General features: G+C 33.2%; 1 protein-coding gene across 2 annotated transcripts; it reads right to left on the bottom strand.

Moving 5' to 3' along the window:
• On the bottom strand, nucleotides 1-4,327 carry LOC139784712 (dedicator of cytokinesis protein 6-like). 2 transcript variants are annotated; one of them, XR_011721644.1, is made up of 6 exons: nucleotides 2,144-3,628; nucleotides 1,700-1,900; nucleotides 1,400-1,626; nucleotides 1,045-1,319; nucleotides 666-983; nucleotides 1-585 (listed from the first exon to the last, which is right to left on the bottom strand). XR_011721644.1 is itself a non-coding variant. In XM_071723906.1 (6 exons), exons 4-5 carry the CDS (start codon nucleotides 1,269-1,271, stop codon nucleotides 698-700), a joined length of 513 nt encoding a protein of 170 aa, XP_071580007.1. In that variant the 5' UTR covers nucleotides 1,272-1,319; nucleotides 1,400-1,626; nucleotides 1,700-1,900; nucleotides 3,656-4,327; the 3' UTR covers nucleotides 1-585; nucleotides 666-697. The 2 variants fall into 2 exon arrangements, 1 of the variants encoding a protein (XP_071580007.1); XM_071723906.1 differs by lacking the exon at nucleotides 2,144-3,628 and adding an exon at nucleotides 3,656-4,327.
• Between the last annotated feature and the right edge of the window lie 6,105 nt (nucleotides 4,328-10,432).

Here is a 10,432-nt window from a genome sequence, read left to right as displayed (position 1 = left end):
TTGTATCTAATTAATAATTATTTAATATATTGCAAATATAAATGGTACAAATTCTGGTGTTTTATTGTTACTTAGAGATCCTTTCTCATTTAATAGGAACGCGCGCGCGCGCGCGCGCTAAGTATGTAAATGTATATACTTATTGTTCTTCGCAGATATTTATATCATCTATATCATCCCTCTAATTATTAACAAGACCATTATTTTTTAAGAAGGTAAAACAAGTCAATTTTTTAAATCAAAAAAGACATTTAATATAACTGTTATAACGAATATACAATGAACTTAATAAAACTTGCAATTCCAAACACGTGGCTGTGCGCGCACACGTGTATATGCAATTCTATTTTTAGAATCTAACTTTTAAAATCTGAGTTTCTAGTAAACTTCTAAAATCCAACTTTCTTATTAATCTAGATTAGATTACTTCTTCGGTAGTCCAACTTTCGACTTGAATATTCGACCATTGCGCTGATTGCGTGCGAGACAGTGAACGAGTGAACATTGTTGATAAGACAAACTCAACAGTTGTGTCTGCTGAACGCTATTACGGGCTGAGCCAGTTCTGGAGCTGAAGTTTGCTTCCTACACATAATAAAATATAATTTCTCATGTCGTATAATTAATAAGAAATAATTGATCGTACAATTTTATTCGATATGCACCTTGGGATAAAGATATAGAAGATTACAATATGTTAAATCGGGCGAAACAACTCCGCTTGGAAACTCGAGACTATCTCCTTAACCGATCGATTCTTTTCATCCGGATATGGAACTAATCTTCTAAGATCGGGATCAAGACACCTCGGTAGTTCTTCGGGTCTGGGACTGAGATCCAATTTCAATATCCCTGGTAAGCATTTTAATCGTTTCAAGTTGGAACCAGGTCTTCGTAGTTCAACCAAAAGCTTATAAAGATCTTCATCGCGAAGTCGTTCGCTTTCCTGCTTGAAGGAGCTCGAGACTGTTAAAGTAATGGGCCTATAAGAATATCAAGATGTTAGTTAAGCCTTTCGATAGGAAAATGGAGCATTATACAAACCTAAAGCTATCGAGGCAATTGGCAAAATCGTCCGGCGACCAACTACGTCTTTTATCCGAACTCCGTCTTTCTAGCGAACCACGTCGCGTCGGCGGTTCCACTTTCTTTCGCCACTGTTCCAGACCGCCCGACTTTCTGTCTAAAGATCCAGCACTGCCAGTGTTATCCGTATCACCACCGCCTCCGATTACACCAGACAGATGAATTGCAGTCCACGCGAGAGGCATTCTATAACGACCCAGGCGTTCGCACGCAGCAGCGGCGGCAGCTCTGACCTATACGGAAATGAATAAGACAATAATATGAGAAATTGCCATTTTGAATGCATCAGTATTTTATTTTAACATTTTATTACCTTATCTTTATTTTTATCTTCGCGTAAATATGGTTCGGCACACTCCGATATATCGCCCTGCAACCTGCAATACTTTCTCGAGCCGTACGACAAGAAACAAATCGGGACTGTTTATTGATGCTCAAAACGCAACTTCTAGCTAAGGTACTTGCTATAAGCGATGTGTCCTCCAAGCATTCTTTTCAATCCCTCTGAATTCATATCTCGACGTAGAAATTTTCGGACATCTGAAATATAACAATTTGTAATTAGCATTATGCATTCTTGAAGTTGTAATTTTAATGATAAAAAATATCATACCTTTTTCTTTTCTCTGGCATCGTATAATGCGAGACTCGCAAATATTGGCTCCACTTACTAGTTCTAACTTTAATTGCAGACATTTTACGAGAATTTTATGAGCAAAAGGTTCTGTAGGTTAGGTTGCTGATTTCTTGCCACTCGTCGTCAGGAGAAGTATGTGCACTTTATTGCACTATTAGGCCAGTCATTTTAGGTTTTCTGTTCAAAAAAATTAGTAACCACTATTTTTTTTAATCGCTTTATTTCGTTGTTTTAAATAACATATTAAAAATAGAGAACGATACCGTGTGCGCTAAAAAAGTTATTCAAGGTCAAAGGTCACGAAAATCAGTTTTTTGCAAAAATCTCGTTTTGTATGGCTCGGAGGTCAATTAAGGTGGTTACAAAAAAGAAATATCATAAAATTCTCTACAAAAATGGTTCTATTCATTTTTCACGTACGATGAACTGTTTGCGAAATACAAAGTGACGAATGTGTACGTCGAGCGTTATATCCATTTCCGCACCACCTTTGAGGTAAGATACAAGGCGCGTTTTTTTTTACATGGTGTCCCCAGTAGGCCTAATCCATGTCAAATGTAAAAATATATTTTTTATTTTTTTTATTTAATCTCTTGCTTCATCATTTAAACAAATTACGTTTTATCATCTTCTTCATGAATGTCATGTATTTCATCAACAGGTTCTTCTAGTTCTACATCTTCGTTATCTTTATCATCTTTACTCGTGTTTGTTAATAAAAGATCAGTAGGATCAATCTCATCATACTCAGCGGAATAATTATCGGACGTATTAGCAGCAGAAGCTTCAGGCATGGCATTAAGACATGATTGTCCATGACAGTTGCCGCATACAATGGAGCAAGATAATCCGATTTTCCTGCATCCGCAGTTTGCACCGCATCCTTTTGTACAATTGCAAAAAATAGTATTAAGAACACTGTCCGGCGCAGGTGGTAACAACGTTGTAACGGGCTCCAAAATATTGTTATTTAAGATCCAGCCCCACTGTTGTGGATCTATATCTTTTCCCAGCCATGTTTGGACCTGGTAATATACACGGTACAGGTGTTGTTGAGCTGCTGCAGTTGTAGGTGGAAGCGATTGTAATTTTACAGCAGTATTGAACGTAGTCGATTTCGCAAAACTCAAGTACCGATAGTTATCAAGAGATGTTTCCGACTTAGGAGCTCCATACATCGCCAAAATTATCCGTTCTCCATTCTCAAATATAAGTTGTTGAGAGCATTATAGCATGATTTATAGCCGAGCATTTGAGCTTCAAATTGTCCTTCTTGCCTTTTTTATTTTTTAAAATTATCTCTTCAATCATTAATTGAAGGCTTTCGGGAATTGTTTCATTAACATTAGAGAACATTTCACTCGGAGGAGGATAAGAATCTGTGTTGACAATGGTACTGCTAATATCTTCTCTTATAATTGCTGCAGCAGTTTCAACTATACGTAAACGTTCTTCTGCTGGTTTTAATTTTTTATTTTCGTACCAAGCATTGGTCAGTATAGCCTAGAGGCCCTCTAGTATAGCCGCTTGAGTATCGCGAAAACATATTATTTTCATTTGTTTTGGTTTCACAGTAATAATAATATTTTTACCATATTTTTCTATTAATTTTGCTTGGATCGTCATATCCGCAGGGGGATCTTCTCCAAGCAAATCTCGCAGCTCTGCTAACGTGAATTGGCAATCATCATGATTTTCGATGTAATAAAATATTTTTTCCATTTTCTCGGCGATTTGTATGTCGATTGGTCGGCCTATCTTGCTGCTTGTTGGATGTTTTAAAAATAGTGCATAACAATTTTTATGATATTTAGCTTTTACAGCTCTTAAATCAAATACGAAGTTAACGCGATCTTTTACTATTCTGCCGAATCGGTCACCACGTGCATCCGCTGTTTTAATAATAGTGTCTTGAAATTGATTTGTACTCACATAACTTATAATTGATCTATGTTGTTTTTTTTTTCTCTCAACTGCTTCGTCGGCTGGTTCGGCACAAAACAAACACAATTTTTCAAAATCGAAGGAGCTCGACGTTGATCGCTTTTTTCGCGGAGAACATTGAGATGTACTAGGGCCCTCGTCGATGCATTGCCTTTTATATGCTTCAATACTGTTTTTATTAACGTAGTCTATTCGACACCTTACATGCACAGTCACAGAATTAACGTTAGTTAAATGCTCAATGTGTTGATCACCTCTTTTAACACTTGAGTCTCTCAAAGTTTTCATACCGCGCTCCACAGTTACAGTTTGAGCATCGGAGAGCGGCTTATCACATATAAAACAATTTTCAGCCATTGGATTAATCAATTTAATAATTATTCTCTGTACGTTTTACAAAATATCGGCACACTTGGTCCACGAATATTTTAAAACTGACTGAGAACTAACGCACGTTTTACAAAATATCGTCACACTTGGTCCACGAATATTTTAAAACTGACTGAGAACTAACGCACAGTACAGCTACTGACCCTCGCAGGTATAAAATAACGGTACCCCTTCCCCCACCCCGCCCCAAAAAATCAATAGAATGCGAGCCAGCTGCCACTTTCACCTTTTTTCTATAGCATACGTCACGTTTAGAAAATGCGGGCATATGGGCGTTACGGAACGCGCCTTGTACCTGAAAGGTGGTGCGGAAATGGATACAACGCTCGACGTACACATTCGTCACTTTGTATTTCGCAAACGGTTCATCGTACGTGAAAAATGAATAGAACCATTTTTGTAGAGAATTTCATGATATTTCTTTTTTGTAACCACCTTAATTGACCTCCGAGCCATACAAAACGAGATTTTTGCAAAAAACTGATTTTCGTGACCTTTGACCTTGAATAACTTTTTTAGCGCACACGGTATCGTTCTCTATTTTTAATATGTTATTTAAAACAACGAAATAAAGCGATTAAAAAAAAAAATAGTGGTTACTAATTTTTTTGAACAGAAGCCATATTTTCGTCTAAAATGACTGGCCTATATAGTGCAGACATTAAAACGAAATATTGAACCTTTAATTAATTTTTATTAGAATAGAGTTGTTTTCCAAATAATAACAATTATATTGAGACTTTATCCAAATGATTCTGGAGCGATTGGATTAAAAAAAATTTTTTTTAGACACTTTCTGCTAATTATACGCTTAATTGATTTTAATTAATTGTGATTATTGTATGGTTTTCCAAACTCTGAAAAGTTTTTTCCAAATATCTCCAAATGATTTCCAAACGATTGGATAAAATAATTTTCAATAATTTTTAATTTGTTTGCCAACTATACGTCGGTCCGCGCTCGGCCGGCCCGGCGCTCGGCAAGCTTCGAGCGAGGAGAGAAGGACAGACATACGATCTGCTGTCTCCTTCTCTCTTGAGCTGTGACGTTGCCAGCGTTGCCGCTAGCACGCGCCGGCTATACCACGATGCCACGCATTTCGGGTATCGCGTACGGTGTCTCGCCGAGTGCCAAGTCCAGCCAAGTCTCGACGATGCGCCTCGTTACATCAGTTACATTTATAAATATTTATTTAATTTTATTTACAATTTTTATATTTATACCTTTTAAATATATGTATATATGTATGTATGTATGTATGTATGTATGTATATATATATATATATATAGATATATAATTTATATATATATATAAATTGTAAATACAATAAAATAAATATTTATTAACATAAAAATTAAAATTTGTTAACGTAATATATAGAAATTCCGATTTTTAGATTACTATTTTCATTAATTCAGGAAGGAAAGGATTTTTAGGAGTCAGAGGAACAGCTACGCATAAATAAAATATATCATATATTAATTGTTATTTTATTTAAAAGTAAATTAAAAAAAGTATATGTATTATATAAAAGTTATTTCATTTAGGATAATAGTAAATGTTAATTTCCGAGATTTTTTTTTCTTCTCCAGCTCCGCCTCTGCCTCTTCCTCTTCCTCTGCCTCTGCCTCTGCCTCTACCTCTCCCTCGCATCGCGGTGTAAACGGCCCGCACCAACGAGCTCAACGTTTCAGGCTGTAACAAAAAGTAAATATTTTAAGTAAAATGCCATATTTTCGTGTATATATACGTAAATAAATTTTATTATTAACACTTTGTCGAACGCCGTCACGTATGCGTCACATGTGATATGTGCGACCGTCAAAGTGTTAACATTATTAATAATAATAAGAAATTATCCCATTATTTTCACACTTAGGTTTAATACGATCGGCTCAGTCGCCGTCGGAGCCGTTGCTGTTGTCGGCATCGTCGTCGTGGCCATGGGCATGTCGGTGAAGTTGGCATATCATTTTCCAGCAGATCAATAGGCCAGTCATATTAGACATCGAATCGTCCAATTAATCTTCCCAGGTTGCAACCACCATGAATCGCTTTGATTTGAGGTGCTATAAGTGGGATTTATTTTGCTTCGCAAAATTAACGCGGAATAAAAAGTTATTAACAATATTATGAACAAAAAACACGATTTTCTTTATTTTTTCTCAAATATCTCGAAAACTAAGCAAGATAGGGTAACTAACTATACGTACCTTTTTTGTAGAGCGTAAAATTATCTACAATAATGATCTGAACAACATTGATCGTCAAGTCAGTTGTTTAGCTTGCACGCGCCGTCAAAGTCCGAGACTCGGATCCCAAAAACCCTCGATTTCATCGTTTTTTTAATCTTGCGCCGGTGATTTTTTTCCGTCATTTAAAATGGAATTAAAAATCCCCCAAAAATCACACATCATCTGAGAACTACAAAGAATACTTTTCATGATGCAACCGATTTTTTAGACTTTTTTTCTATAGTTTGTAGCTATGTAAGCAAAAAATTTTGAATTTTTGGAATAGTCTTAGTTTTTCGCTGTTTTTAGGCCTTAGAATTTATTTGAGACGAATTTTATCGTATGCATCTTGTTGTGGACGAAATTTGCAACAAAAAAGGACCATGTATTTTTTTCGTACGACAAACGCTGATTTTTTTATTGACGCCCAAAGTTATCCAATATTGCGCACAGGTCGGATAACGCTTAACTTTGCGCGTCAATAAAAAAATCAACGTTCGTCGTACGAAAAAAATACAAGGGTCCTTTTTTGTTGCAAATTTTGTCCACAACAAGATGCATATGATAAAATTCGTCTCAAATGAATTCTAAGGCTTGAAAACAGCGAAAAACAAAGACTAATCTAAAAATTCAAAATTTTTTGCTTACATAGCTACAAACTAAAGAAAAAGGGTCTAAAAAATCGGTTGCGCCATGAAAAGTATTCTTTGTAGTTCTCAGATGATGTGTGATTTTTTGGGGATTTTTAATTCCATTTTAAATGATGGAAAAAAATCACCGGCGCAACATAAAAAAAACGGTGAAATCGAGGGTTTTTGGGATCCGAGTCTCGGAGTTTGACGGCGCGTGCAACCTAAACAACTGACTTGACGATCAATGTTGTTCAAATCATATTGTAGATAATTTTATGCTCTAGAAAAAAAGTACGTATAGTTAGTTAGCCTATCTGCTTATTGTTAGTTTGTTAGTTTTCGAGATATTTGAGAAAAAATATAAAAAATCGCGTTTTTTGTTGATAATATTGTTAATAACTTTTTATTCCGCGTTAATTTTGCGAAGCAAAATAAATCCCACTTATAGCACCTCAAATCAAAGCGATTCATGGTGGTTGCAACCTGGGAAGATTAATTGGACGATTCGATGTCTAATATGACTGGCCTATGTTCTATAGTTCCTGATACTTTTTAGTAATAGTTCTGGCGATTTTACCCAAAAAACAGTCGAGCAAAAAAATGATCTGCTAACTTCCCGTAGCAGATCATTTTCTAGCAGATCAAAAATAAAAGAGAGTTCTTCTCGCATACAGTCGAGTTCTATAGTTCCTGATACTTTATAGTTCTGGTAATTTTGCCAAAAAAATCCATTGAAAAAATTATCTGCTAGTTTTCCATAGCATAGAGTGAGATGCCGACGAAATCTCGGAGTTCCGGTTTATATAAAACATTTTTCGAATAGTTCTGAACATACTGAAGCATTTTCTAAAAAGTTCTCAGCACTAGCAATGTTACATGATTTTTTTATAAATTAATACCGCCCGAAAGCCGAGTACTTAGAGAGAATAGAGTGATATGCTGTACGAAATGTCGGAGTACCGGTTTATCTAAAATATTTTTTGAATAGTTCTGAACATACTGAAGCATTTTCTGAAGAGTTCCCGACACTAGCTATATATATTGCAAGATTTTTTTTATAAATTTATATTGCCCAAGCGTCGCGTACTTAGAGAGAATAGAGTGATATGCTGTGTAGAATCTCGAAGTTCCGGTTTATGTAAAATATTTTTCGAATAGTTCTGAACATACTGAAGCATTTTCTGAAAAGTTCCCGGCACCAGCAATATTGTATGATTTTTTTATAAATTAATACCGCCCGAAAGTCGAGTACTTATAGAGAGAATAGAGTGATATGCTGTACGAAATGTCGGAGTACCGGTTTATCTAAAATATTTTTCGAATAGTTCTAAACATACTGAAGCATTTTCTAAAGAGTTCCCGACACTAGCAATGTTGTATGATTTTTTTATAAATTAATACCGCCCGAAAGTCGAGTACTTAGAGAGAATAGAGTGATATGCTGTGCGAAATGTTGGAGTTCCGGTTTATCTAAAATATTTGTCGAATAGTTCTGGTCATATTTATGCATTTTCTAAAAATTATTTAGATAAATTATTTAGATAAATAAATAATCCTTTAGGATCACAAAAATGTATTCATAAAATTGGTTTAGTTTATGCTTCTATTCTTGGATTACCTTATGAATTTTCAAGTATAATAAAAAACATTTTTTTAGTTCAAATTCATAATTATCAAGACCATAAACTTTTAGGTAATAAAAAAATTTTTTAACGTTGTAAATCATGTTGTAAATCAAATTATAGACTTGCAAGAAAATGGAATAATTATTTCCATAAATAACCAACAACATAAAGTATTTTTTGTTCTCGCTTTCATCGTTGGAGATAATTTAAGTTTAAATACTATTTTAGGATATCCGCGAAGTTTTAAAGCAAACTATTGTTGTAGAATTTGCTACGTAGATATTTCTAATTTAAAAAAGCAGTCTGTTGAAAATGTTAGTAAGCTAAGAACAGAAGAAAATTATTTGTTTCATTTACATGACCAATCTTTTGGTATTCAAGAAGAATGTATATTTAATTAAATACCAAATTTTCATGTCATCAATAATATTTCAGTTGATCCAATGCACGATATTCTCAAGGGCATATGCCTATATGACATAGCGAAAATTTTACATAATTTTATATATGAAGAACATTTTTTCACATTAGAAATTTTGAATAACAGAATATTGTTTTTTGATAACGTATCTTCTAATAAAAATATTCCTCCAAATTTGTCACGCGAATCTATAAAAAAGGAATAATTATATTATCAGCATCAGAAATGAAATTCTTAATTGAAAATCTAAATTTCATAATTGGTGATTTAATTCCACAAAATAATTGCACGTGGAGATTATATCTTATTTTGTCTGAAATGCTTTATATTGTAACCTTATCAGCTATTACTCTTGAGAATATTGAAAGATTTGACTCTTTGGCATCCGAATATATAAAGCTAAATTTAAAATTATTTAGGACGCCACTGAAAATTAAACACCACAGTACATTAGTACATTATTCTAGACTTATGAAAAAATTTGGACCTTTAAATAATATGTCTTCAATTCGATATGAAGCTAAACATAAACAACTAAAAGAAAACAGCAAAGTGATTACAAGTCGAAAAAATGCATGTTATACTTGATCTCTGAAGCATCAATTACAGCTATGTCATACATTTATACGTAATGAAGGATTTTCAAAAAGAATATTATATAGAACTCACATTTCAAAAGTCGAAATAATCAACACTTATGATGAAAATTTTAAGCACTTATTATCAAATGATATTGGTAATTACGATATCATAGAATGGGTTAAAATTAATGGTATAGATTATCGAAAGAATGATGTACTAAATGTTGGTAAAAATAATTTGATATTATTTGGAAAAATTGAACATGTTATAACTAATTATTCTAATATTTTATTTATGTATAAAAAGATAAAATCTTTAAATTATAGTACACATTTTCACGCCTACGAGATTGAAGAGAAAGAGGAATATGATCTGATAATTAAAGAAAACCTTATAGATTACAAAGTCTACAACTTGCATGTGTCATCAAACAACAAAAAATACATCTCTTTTTCTTCTAATAAGTAAAATTTATTATTTGCGAAATTTATGTTGTTTTTATGTAAATAATTTTAAATCTTAGATTTAAAATGAGATATGCTATTATATGAAAAATTTTTTATGTCAAAACTTATCGCTGTGTGAAATGTATACCTAATATATGTATATGATTTCAGATATAAATTTGTAATATAATAATTAATAAAAATCTTTCCACAAATTTCATGATTTATCAATTAAACAATGCGTAAAATGCGTTTAAAAATGTCCTTAAAAGTACGTAAAAATACATTATTTTCATTAAAATAAACTTTTTATTTAAAACAAATAAATAATTTATCTTAAGACTTAAATAATTTATTTATTCTTTTATTATTTAATTTCATTAACTTTTATTTATTTTTAATTAATTCATTTTATAAACCTGCAGGAACAAAAT

Source organism: Temnothorax nylanderi, unplaced genomic scaffold (genome assembly GCF_030848795.1).
Source record: "Temnothorax nylanderi isolate EJ_2023f unplaced genomic scaffold, tnyl_v1.0 TNYL_tig0665_pilon, whole genome shotgun sequence".
In the NCBI taxonomy this organism is placed as follows: domain Eukaryota; kingdom Metazoa; phylum Arthropoda; class Insecta; order Hymenoptera; family Formicidae; genus Temnothorax; species Temnothorax nylanderi.
The sequence above is the reverse complement of the archived record's forward strand: the minus strand, read 5'-3'. Positions and strand labels throughout refer to the sequence as shown.